At 53.8% G+C, this 11803-nt stretch overlaps 4 protein-coding genes across 4 annotated transcripts; 3 read left to right on the top strand and 1 right to left on the bottom strand.

The window, feature by feature from the left end:
• Window positions 1-142: 142 nt before the first annotated feature.
• Window positions 143-2724, bottom strand: CORC01_12082 (heterokaryon incompatibility protein Het-C; the record flags this gene model as incomplete). Its single annotated transcript, XM_022623704.1, has 5 exons — window positions 143-914; window positions 973-2222; window positions 2284-2444; window positions 2504-2531; window positions 2608-2724. The coding sequence occupies 5 exons, from the start codon at window positions 2722-2724 to the stop codon at window positions 143-145; spliced, it is 2328 nt and encodes a 775-aa protein (XP_022469805.1).
• Window positions 2725-4813: 2089 nt separating this feature from the next.
• CORC01_12081 (uncharacterized protein) lies at window positions 4814-5155 on the top strand (the record flags this gene model as incomplete). The annotated part of the gene is made up of 1 exon (XM_022623703.1): window positions 4814-5155. The coding sequence occupies one exon, from the start codon at window positions 4814-4816 to the stop codon at window positions 5153-5155; it is 342 nt and encodes a 113-aa protein (XP_022469804.1).
• A 1343-nt stretch (window positions 5156-6498) lies between these two features.
• CORC01_12080 (cytochrome b5-like Heme/Steroid binding domain-containing protein) lies at window positions 6499-7797 on the top strand (the record flags this gene model as incomplete). The annotated part of the gene is made up of 2 exons (XM_022623702.1): window positions 6499-7349; window positions 7407-7797. 2 exons carry the CDS (start codon window positions 6499-6501, stop codon window positions 7795-7797), a joined length of 1242 nt encoding a protein of 413 aa, XP_022469803.1.
• Window positions 7798-8883: 1086 nt separating this feature from the next.
• Window positions 8884-10737, top strand: CORC01_12079 (CC1-like family splicing factor; the record flags this gene model as incomplete). Its single annotated transcript, XM_022623701.1, has 4 exons — window positions 8884-9545; window positions 9595-9903; window positions 9959-10423; window positions 10479-10737. 4 exons carry the CDS (start codon window positions 8884-8886, stop codon window positions 10735-10737), a joined length of 1695 nt encoding a protein of 564 aa, XP_022469802.1.
• Between the last annotated feature and the right edge of the window lie 1066 nt (window positions 10738-11803).

Genomic DNA, 11803 nt, shown 5'->3' with positions numbered 1-11803 from the left:
CCATAGGTGGATTTTGTATCCCGCCCCTTCCAACCCGACCCGTTTCCATGTTCCCCAAGACTCCAGTCCGTAACCCGCGACCCGGTCGCCAACTGACGACACTTTCGTGGCGACACATTCCATTTTCCGTATACGTGCTTGTCTAATAGCGATGCTGGCCCGGGTACTGGCTCCAGCCGCCGCCACCCTGCTCGTGATGCGGCGGATGTGGAGGACCACCGTGGTGAGGAGGGTACTGTGGTTGCGGCGGTCCACCGTAACTCGGTCCGCCGTAGCCTGGACCGCCATATGCGCCTGGGGGGCCACCGTAGCCCGGTCCGCCGTAACCCTGAGGGGGTTGAGGAGAACCCCACTGGCCCGGAGGCGCCTGGGGCGGCTGTTGACCGTAGCCTTGGGGTTGAGACTGGCCGCCACCGTAGTAGCCAGAGGCCTGGCCTTGAGACTGGGAACTTGAGTAGTGGTGGCTGTTGTCACCGCCGCTCTGGTGGTATCCGTAGTCTTGCTGGGATGGGGGGAGGGGGGAGCTTGACAAAGGCTTCCTGTCATCACCTTCCATGGAGCTGAGATCTCGAGTGCGGATCTGGTTCCAAAGGGAACCTTGCACTTTGCCATGTCCCAGCTCTCCAAAGCTGTCAAAGGCCCCATGGGAGTGCGTGTGGCCTCCGACGCTCTTGGTGCCATCACCGCCGGCCAAGATATGATTCTTACCGGTCTTGACAGATTCGGACGAGAGCAGGTGGGAAAGTTCGTGCTTGTGGGAGGTCTCATTCGCCCACTTTCGCACCGTCTCGAACATATCTCTCTGGATTTGGACTCTCTCATCGCGAGCTGCCGGATGGTGGAAGGCCCGGAGAACATCATTGACGACCTCATCGACAGGCACACCCGGGTTTTCCCAGGCGTACAGGATTCGTCTGTCCCCCCACATTAGTCATGTTCAGAATCCCCTGGCTATAGATCAAGTCTACTTACGGGACGACATATTGCAATATAGTCGCAGCAACCCTACCAGCGCACGAGTTCAAGACGTTGGTGAAATGGTCCTTTGAGAGCATGGAGTGAGTGGGGTCAGAACAGTTGGGGTTCTTCCAGGGCTCCAGCTGAGAGTTGGAGCTTGCAGTGATGACAGTGGATGAACCGTCCTTCAGAACCTTGGAGACCTGTGTGATGATGGGTCTGACAAACGGTGCCAGCAGTCCCAAAATGAAGGCAGTCAGCGTCTCACTGATGTGGTCCAAAAGCTTTTCCAGACCTGGGATCTTGGCGATAATGTTGCTGATGGACTTGACAATCTTGTCACGGAATTGAAGGATCGGATAGATCTTGCGCGCAGTCTCAACAGGATCGAAGTTTGTGCTCATGCCGGGTACCTGGTTGGAACTCTCACGGCTGAGGTCACCACGGCTGAGGTCGCCCCCAGATCGAGTGTTCTGCTGCTCCTGTGAATTCGACTGGGCCTGCAGATCGCGAGCCTGGCTTGCCAAATCTCCGCCGATGCCAGGAAGCTGACTGACAAGGGAGATGAAGTCATTCGGCTTCGAAGAGCCGATCCCTAAGAAACCACGAGATCCGGTGCCACCAGTGATGTTCGCAGACATACCCTCGGCGTTCTTCAGAGCGACATTCATCTCATCTACCTCAGACTGCGTGAAGTGGTCCGTGGCTTCGCCGAGAACGGAATGCAAGAAGTCGACAGCGCCGAAAGTTCCCGTAACGATAGGGTAAACGCGGCGACCATTCAGGTTGATTTCGGTAGCAGTACCACAGTGAGGATAGACGTCGTGGTAACCTAGCTCTCGAAGAGCAAGCTCGCAGTAGTTGCTGTGCGCGCTGAAGTCCTCCATACAGTGGAGAGCCTGTCCGAGACAGCGCAGTGCCTCGCAAAGGTCGGCCTCTTTTCCTGAACCACGCGAACCGCTGGTATAGACCCGGCCGAAGTGGATGCTGCGAGAGAAACTGAAGCGCAGGTAGCCAGCGCTGGTCGCCCAGCCGCCAGACTCATTGGCAATGTAGTTCTTCATGCCAGTGCGAGGATCGATCTGTGTCTCGACAGCGTCGACGGGGCCGCGAAGACGAGGGTCGAACTTGCGCGCGTCCATGCCATCAGCGTATCCCAAGGGATTGTCGATGTGTTCCTCGGGACGGTAGACGCCGAGGCGCTCCTCGGTGACCTCAAATTCTTCCGTCGCATAGCCGAAGGCCATGAAAGAGAGAACCCATACCTGTTGAAAGAAGTCAGTACAAGGAATACCCACCGACTTCCGCTTCGCTACGTGGACATACTAGAATTCTGATGGTGGGAGCGTTGACTCCCTTCAAGCTACCCACATCGACAGCTTGAGAGTAGTCTCGAAGCCAGTTGCCAAAGTAAACTCGGGAAACCAACATGGAGGTCCATTTCTTGCCATGCAAAAAAGCAATGGTCTTGAGCATGTCCTCGATATCTGTGCGCAACCATGTCAGTCAGCTGTGGGGGTAAGCATAGCAACAGAAGGGTGCGTACCTCCATGACGCCAATTGAGGCCCTCGACCTACAGGTAGATCGCAATGCATTAGTTTGCAAAACGGTGGAATATTGGACGAGGTGATCAAGGTGTCTGAGCTTACCTGAGCAATGGAGGGGATGTTCCCGGCGCCAAAGGCAGCGGCGCGACCTGGTAGAAGCACCAAGAGCAGACAGAAGGCAAGGAAGATGGAACCTCTCCCGAGACCGGATGACGCCATGGTTCAGGGTCGCGGGAGGCTCAGAAAGCTATCCAGGAATCTGTAAAGACTGGATGTGAAGTTCAGTCGCAAAGATGCGTTGGTTGTTCGGGGAAGCGATGGAGGGGTCGCGCAGAGTGTCCGGGTCCACGAGGTCAAGAATCGATCTTTTTTGGCTTGTTTTGGAGGGGTAAAAGGGCGAGCGAAGTGAGGTAAGGTGCACCAGAAGGTTCAAGTCCGACTAAGGTAGACGAGGTAAAGCTCCAAGCCGTTACCTAAGATGATGTAAGGCACGCCCACGCAAGGGAGGGCAAGGCAGGTAGAGCCGAAGATGATTTGGGGGTCTAGTCAAAATCAAAAGTCCAAGCTGGAATTAATTATGGTGTGTGCAGCGGCAGCAGCAGTCTGCTTCAAGAGGTACGATTTTATCAATACGTTATTGTCTGGGCGACATCCACTCGAGGTAGCATTCGCAGCGGCAAAGACGTGCCGCGAAAGACTTTGAAGGCTTGGGTTGCGAACCTGGGGCTGAGGGGGGCGGTTCGATTGCTTGCGCAAGGTAGTCTTAGCTAATGCGTAGAGTGGCTGCGGCGGCAAAAGTACTATTGTCAATTACTTGACGGCTGTCCCCGCCACACATGTTTGTATCACTGCTGACGACACCTCCTGCTTCCCTTGCCCTACCTACCTGCCTTTCAGCGATTTCTTTGGATGGTTCCATTTGGCGAGAGGGGGACAGCTGAGCTTGGTGGGAGCAGAACCTGTTGGCCCATTGGCTTGTGTCGCATGTGTGCCATTCCAACCTGCAGCGCACCTCGATGGGCTGCGCATACATGCACGCATACTACCTATATAAAAGGTATATGGACGCATCCCAGATCGCAAGATGAGGCAGACCATTATGGGCGAGGTACCTTAGGTACAATCCCAGGTGCCTTGATCACCTTGAGATTGATGAAGCAGTGGACGCATCTTGCCGGAAGCTGCCCGGCAAGATGCGCTGGAGCTGCGCTGGGGTGGGCCCAACTTTGAATGAGCTTGATGGGCATTGACTATACCCAGATAGGCCCCTCTACTCATCATCCACGCTGATTTTACCTTTGATTAACTTAAAGCAGGCTCAAACACGATAGCATTGCGGGAGAGCTAGCCATGGTTACGCCGAAGAACCTGGAAGCCGTAGGTTACCTATTGACATCGAGTTACCGAAGCTAGGGGTTTAGGGGCAGAGCAAGTCGTCAGTACTTGTAGCGCAGGCGACCATCAGATGCGCAGGAACCTTGAAATACCTTATTTCTCTCCTGGCTTCCTGCCCCGCCTCTCTGTGCGCTGAGCTCAGCACAACAGACCGTGACTGCCCCCAAACAATGAGTGCCCCTCCATCTGATGCGCCCGGACTGCCTACCTACCTTACCTTACTCTGTATCCGTACCTTACGCGCAACAGGGTGGGGTCTGGCTGGTAGGGCAGACCCGGGAAGGAGAGCCCCGCCATTGGCCCAATGGAACTCCGATCAAGTTGAAGTTACCTCAACCATTGCCATGCTTCCCTGGCAGATTCCTGGCTTGACCAAGCATCTCATCAACGAGCCGCAGAAGCATGTTTGCGTGCCAAAAGCGGTCCAGCCGCCGTGTTCGTTTCCTCGTCTATTACTTTCTGACCTTTGGCACGACTTAAGTTTGATGTTGACAGCTACATTTATATGCGGCTGGTTGATCCTGTGATTTCCCGGGTGGCCATGGAAAGCAAGGTAGGCAAAGATCTACGCAATTGGAATGGGAGACGAACTTGATCAAAAACAAACGACTTTTCCGTACCTTGGCTTGCTTGAGTAATATTAGGTAAATAGAACACAGATTAGCGGGTTAATTAATCAGTCCAAGAGGCACTTTTTGAGGATTACACGCGTGGCTCATCAGCCACAAATTGTAAAGCCGCAACTTGCAGCTGCCGTAAAGTGGCTGGGTCATGTACTTGCATGAGGAAAGGTCAGGTGAGCTCGAGGTACCTCATTGTGGCATCGAGGTGTAATCAGTGGCGTTGGACTGATCGTGGGAACGTACTTGTATGCATCTCCCATCCTGCCATCTTTGGCCCATGCATTAATACAATGCTCGCTGTGACAGACCGCTGCTCCCGCCAACGCACGCCACTCACTTCGATCTTGGTCCTTGGGGGTCAGGGCCCACGGCCGCTCATGGCCCGAGGTGCTAAGACTGTAGGAGGCCAAGAGTCCATTCCCGATCTTATCTGGAGCGTTCTGAGAATGTCCCTCGATTTCAAGCCACGAAGAACCAAGTGCTCGTCGGGTCGAACTGGAGGACCAGTAGACACACCGCTCCCCCAGCTACCCCATGGCTCACAGTTTATTTCATGTGATTTACTTGTCTTTTGGTCGAAAAATCTGCCAACAAGCAGGTCGGTCAGGATGGCGCGGAGAGGAATCACCTAGTTAGTACCTTACTTATCTGTACGGGTGACACGGTAAGGTAGCCTGCCCATCCGAACTAGTGTAAAGGAGCCCTCTGCACAGCACAGACCGGATGATCTGGCTGGGCCGACTGCCGACTGCATTGTGTGGTCCTGGATTTGCTTTTTGCCTCAGGTGCTGGGCTCGGTGATTGTCGCGGACAAATTCCACCGGGATTGAGTCCATGGAAATGTCCATGTAGTTGCATTTCCCCCCTCAAACTGCCACGCGACTATTCTCTACCCCTCCGCCTTCAGATTTTTGCCGAACTTGCCCAATGCCCTTCTCACCGTTTCGATGTTCCCCTGCCCGTTGGTCTGTTCTTGTGTGGCGTTTCTCCTTATTGCAGTCGTGGCAACGACGCAGTCCCGCGGGCTGGGCAGTATGTGCCCTTTCGTAGATGTTCCTAAGTCCCCGTTCCTGGTCTTCCATTCCGTCCCAGACCGTCCCAGGCCATGCTTGGGTCCCGTCAGCAACAGTCCCCAGTTCCCACACCTCTCCGTCAGTCCCGCGTCCTGATTCCTGACTCCTCCCTCTTGCGAGTCTTGCCCACCCCTATGACTGCAATCTGGCAAACCTACCTTACCTTAGTGAACCGTCACTCATTGCCCGTTCTGGACATGTTCGACTGATGCTGAGCTGAGGCAAGGTGCAATTTCGGGGTTTGTGACTTTGTATCCATCTGCCCTAAAAAACAGACACTCGCACAGTGCAAACCCTGAACAGCCGGGCGAAAGTGGTCGACAGGTGGAACCATGAATCGGCTGTCCAAGCTTCCGCCAGGTCCCGTTCTGTGCCAAAGTAACGCCACCAGGCCGTATTTTTTTTCTGGCCTAGAGGGAATGCTAGTCGCGTAGAGAGCTTCTCCTTGGCCCTGCCTCCACGTCCCCCGATCCCTAAACCAAACATCCCCCCCCCCCCCTAAATTAATTCTTCGAACCGACTCCATTCTCTCACCACCCTGTGCCCACCGAGCCTCAAGTCACATCGCCCCGGCCTCTCAACCTCGCCCTCCCGGCCCTCCCGGCTTTTGGCTCCTTTTTGTCACCTTAGACCGCCCGCTTTCGCCCAACCATACAGCGTCTTAATACTTCTTCTCTCCGTCCCACGTCTACCTCCATTATCCTTCTCTCTCTCGCCAGGGCCCGCGACCGCGACTGCTGCTGCAATTCTACCCGTACACTCCCTTTGTTGTCATTCAACTCAGAGTTCGTCCACTTTGGGCTCGGGCGCCAGAAACCTACAGAGACAACAGCTATATTTCCGTTCCATCATTCTCTGCCAATTTCGTATCGTCGCGAACAAGTCGTCAAGTCACCAGCAACATGCCGTCGCGAACTCTTCCCACATTTACTCGCGCCGAGGTCGAGGCTCACAACTCCAAGAAGTCTTGCTATGTCACCATCGGTTCCAACGTATACGATGTGACCGACTTCGCTCAAGACCATCCCGGTGGAGCCCATCTCGTCTACGACTATGCTGGCAAGGATATCGATGCCATTCTGCGCGACCCAACCTCTCACCCTCACTCCGAGACGGCGTATGAAGTTCTGGACGAGTCCCTGGTCGGCTTTGTCATTAATCAGAAGGCCGCTGATGGGATTCGCAAGGTCAATGGCACAGCAAATGGCAAAGCCAATGGGCTTGCGAACGGAAACGGAAAGGCGAACGGCAACGGCAACGGCAACGGCAACGGTATCATCGAGAAGACGGGAGAGGCCAAAGGCGTCCAGATAAATGAGCACGGCGAGCTATGGGACGGCGAGCGTTGGGTACATCCTCGGACCGGTATGGCAAGCGAGGAGGATCTGAGCAAGGAAACGGATTATACAAGCGACTACAAGAAACACAAGTTCCTCGACTTGAGCCGCCCACTGTTCCCTCAGATTTGGTTCGGCGGCTTCAGCAAGGAATTCTATCTCGATCAAGTCCACCGCCCTCGCCACTACAAGGGCGGTGAGTCTGCGCCTCTGTTTGGCAACTTCTTGGAGCCTCTGTCCAAGACGCCCTGGTGGGTAGTCCCGCTCGCGTGGCTTCCGCCTGTCGCCTACGGTACCTACCTGGCAAGAGAGGGTATGGACAGCTCCTTCCAGGAGTTCTGTTACTGGGGCTTTGGATTTTTCCTATGGAGCTTGATCGAGTACGTCCTGCACCGATTCTTGTTCCATCTCGACAAGTAAGTTTATCTGTGATTCACCATGGTGCAACTACCAGGCTGACATGTTTTAATCAGGTGGCTGCCTGACAACCGTGTTGGCATCACTGCGCATTTTCTCCTCCACGGTATCCACCATTACTTGCCCATGGACAAGTACCGCCTGGTCATGCCTCCCACATTGTTCGTTGTTCTTGCCACGCCGTTCTACAAGCTCGCGCATTGGGTATTCTCGTACAGTTGGCATGCTGCGACGGCTGTCTACTGTGGAGGCATTTTCGGCTATATTTGCTATGACTTGACCCACTACTTCCTCCATCACCAGAACCTCCCTCTGTGGTATAAGGAACTCAAGAAGTACCACCTTCAGCACCACTTCCTCGATTACGAACTCGGCTTCGGAGTCACTAGCCGGTTCTGGGACAGCATCTTTGGCACTGAACTTCCTCCTATCGTCAAGGCCAACTAATTCCACTTAACCACCGCACACGACCGCAACATACACCATGTCACGATGACGACTTCTGGGGCCTATTCCTAATACCGAACCGAGCAAGTTTGCTCATCTTCACCATCACGTGTCCCACAATGTATATACGTTTTTAGTCCTTTACTTTAACGCTGTAATGGGGTTGTTTCATGGGCGTTCTTAGGAGACGGCTCGAAGGAGCCATGCGTATTACAGCGCCCCAGCCAGTTATGATACGGCCGGGAAGAGCCGTCATGTTTCCATGACAGGCTGTTTTAGTACAGAGTATTTTGAATGATACCACACACGCCGAGATTATGCCATAAAATGACTAGACAGCACGTTCATTCTCTGTCCAACCATGGCCGCTACAGGTTATGAGTTTGACGTTTGCCCATGGCGAGGATCATAGCTTCATGAAGGAACGAATTGAATAGGTTTCCCAACGCAATGGGCGCATCTAAACGGCGAACCGTTGCAGCGAATATGTTCACGGGCAGTCGTAAAGGGGGTCTGGTCGGGCCTCCAGGTTGAAGTCAGTTTAGCATATTGCAATGCTGCACCCTAAGCTTCGAGTCTGGGACAAATGACTGTTGGTCACGTGTTTGTACGGTCTGAACTTCTGAAGTTCCCTCAAGGTGACCAGAGTTTCCCATACCAGTGGCTCGGACGGATGTGTGTAAATAGGCATGCATTCTTAGATAGTAGGTTCGATGCCACCATGGCGCACAGAACTTGCCCGTCTGAGTCAGCCACATCATTACGTAAGGCATTCTCTTTCGCCAGTTGCTGCCACCTTCCAGATTTGCTTGGCCAGCAGGTCCTCCTACAGCGCTTGGGCTGCTGTCCGTAGCCCGATTCACCGTTTTGCCTGGTCCAAGATTTTGCCTGTCTAAGGTACCGCTGCATTCAGTCTTTCGTGTGGCTGCGCCAACCTCCCCGTCCCACATCTATTTTGCTTCCTTCCCCTCCGCAACCACGCTACGATAAAATCTGCGATCTACCTTAGTAGAAGCAGCCAGCATAAGCGGAGAAAACAGCCGACTACTCCTTCCTTATCTCTCCCAATTCGAAACCCAGCGCAAGATGTCGGGCCTAGACGTAGAGGCGTTGCTCGACGCCACCGCAAAAAGCTCTACCGAGACGAAGACTCACGACGTTGAAGAACGTCCCAATGGCGATCGTTCCGAGCGCAAGGAGCGCGATCGCGGCCGCGATGGAAGCCGCGACAGGGACTATGATCGTCGTCGCCGAGACCGTGAGCGCCGCGACCGGAGCACGACACGAAGCCGACGCGGAACCCCGGACGACGTCAAGACATCAACCCCGCGAAGTGACGCTGGTAGCCACAAGAGTAGGCGGAGAAGCAAAAGTCGCGATGATGACCGCCGTCACTCACGTCGTCACAGAGGAGATGGTGATTACTACAGAGGCGGACGTGCCCGCTCGCGATCTCGGTCACCGCACCGCTCTTACCGCTCGTCGCGCGACGATTATCGCGAACGCCGCGATCGCTCCGATCGCTACTCTGGGGACCATCGCCGGGCTAGGGACGACGATCGTCAGGAAACTTCCAAGCGTGAGGCAACACCACAACTTACTGAAGATGAACGGGATCGCCGCACTGTCTTTGTCCAGCAGCTCGCCGCCCGTCTTCGCACACGCGACCTGAAGGCGTTTTTCGAAAAGGTCGGCCCTGTCAATGAGGCCCAAATTGTCAAAGATCGCATCAGCCAAAGATCCAAGGGGTATGTATCAGGTCAACGCCGGCTCAAGAACTCGCTAATCATATTCTAGAGTTGGTTACGTTGAATTCAAAAACGAGGATTCAGTCACTCAAGCGCTTCAACTTACCGGGCAGAAGCTGTTAGGTATCCCTATCATTGTCCAGCTCACAGAGGCCGAGAAGAATCGACAGGTTCGCAATTCCGAAACCACCAGCGCTCACCCGAACTCGATCCCCTTCCACCGCCTCTATGTGGGCAATATTCACTTCAACGTCACCGAGCAGGATTTACAGGCTGTGTTTGAACCATTCGGCGAACTTGAATTTGTCCAGCTCCAGAAGGATGATAATGGACGCAGCCGAGGCTATGGATTCGTGCAGTATGTTACCGTACTCGTCTACCTCGATGCGAAGGGGCATGCTGACTGTCTGTAGATACCGTGAAGCCAGCCAAGCCAGAGAGGCCCTCGAAAAGATGAACGGATTCGATCTCGCGGGTCGCCCGATTCGCGTTGGCCTCGGAAACGATAAGTTTACCCCTGAGAGCACTGCCAACATCTTGCAGAGATTTCCTGGCCAAAACCCACAGTTCCAAGGCTCTGCATTCTCTGGCGCGGGTGGCCGCGGCCCCCAGACATCGGCATTCGACCGTGCGGGTGGAAGAGACAGCGAAAAGTCCGGCGGCGCCAGCGCCCTTGACGATACCGATGTCGCCGGTGTCAACTTTAACAACTATAGCCGTGATGCCCTGATGAGAAAACTTGCCAGGACTGATGATGCTTCCAACGGAGTAGATGAGCGACAAGTGCTGAAGCCCAAGACTGAGACTAAGCCTCTGCCGGTCAACGTCAACATGGCCAGCCGATGCGTTGTCCTGCACAACATGTTTGACCCTGAAGAGTATGTTCACCATTTTATTCAAATCTGGATTTCTGCGGCGCTAACATTCTATCAGGGAAGAGGGAGAGGAATGGGTCAAGGAATTGGAGGATGACGTTCGACAGGAAGCAGAAACCAAATACGGCCGCGTCGTACACATCTCCGTCGATCCGAACTCCAAGGGCGACATTTACCTCAAGTTCGACAAGGTCCAAGGTGGCGAGAACGCCATCAGAGGCCTCAATGGTCGTTACTTTGGAGGCAGGATGATCGACGCGTCACCTGTTGTAGATGCCGTCTACAGCAGTTTGTTCTCTCGCACACGAGCGATCTAAAAGCTAATCCATGGCCCCGAAAACACTCGTCTAGGACCCTCCCCAAGTATGTTTCAACAAAATGTGCTACCTGGCATTCGCTTACAACAACACCAGGCCGATGCCATCGTTCGGCAATCCTCTCTCTCGCTGGAATGAGCCATGACGACCGTGAGACTTGCACCGTTTGACCGCCTCTGGCCGCCATCCGCGTCAAGCCAAGTTTCGTCACGTCAGAAACCAAGACCTACCCAAACACCACTGGAGAGCAGGTTGATATCGCACTGATTCTCTGCAGAAAAGACTTTGATTGCACGTTCGATCGCCAATTTTTTCTGGCTGATATTTGTACCTTAGGTTGTTCCCTTCCAAGTCCTCCATTTATATGCGGAGCAAATGACAGGTTGCCAACCCGGCGTCTGGGTAAGGAACAAAGGAAGCTGTAGCTTATGCACCAGACTAGGTACTAAAATTGTTCTTAGCAAATTTTGCTTGATCTAAAATGAGCCGGCGCGATGGCTGGCTCCGGTTGTTATCATCGCCTTCGTCTACTTTCCCCAACTCAGGTTGCCTTTTTACTTCGTCCCCTGGCCGTAAGGCCTGTTGTAAGGCGGGACAACTGGCGACGATGTTCTTTATTTGGTGGGAGACTAGACTGTATTTGACATTTACCACAACGTTCTAGTGATGCTTTATCAGGGGCTACTTTCTATCAATTTAGCCTATTCTATTTCCCTGCCGCCCTGGTTACAATACTGAGACGTGACACATCTCGACTGATTTACCAAACTGGCTACTGTTCCCCAAAAATGACCCCTGTCCGTGTCAGATTGGTGTGTACTCGAATGAGTAGTTCTCTCGAGTATAATGGAAAGGTTTCCAACCAGACATTAGTTTGCTGCGCCCCCATCGCATTTGCAAGGACAGGCGGGCGGAACACATCTAGAGCTCAGCCCTTTTGTATATCCATTATCTCTAACCTGGTCCTATCACAGCTACCTTTTCTACTCAATTCCATGGACCTGAGCATCCTTGCTCCTAACAAAGTCCGTTTGTTTTCGGGCTTTTCCTCCTTCTTCTCTTTATT

Source organism: Colletotrichum orchidophilum (assembly GCF_001831195.1).
Source record: "Colletotrichum orchidophilum strain IMI 309357 chromosome Unknown Scaffold_142.1, whole genome shotgun sequence".
NCBI classification, from domain to species: domain Eukaryota; kingdom Fungi; phylum Ascomycota; class Sordariomycetes; order Glomerellales; family Glomerellaceae; genus Colletotrichum; species Colletotrichum orchidophilum.
Note: the sequence above shows the minus strand (reverse complement) of the source record. Positions and strands in the feature narration are given on the sequence as shown.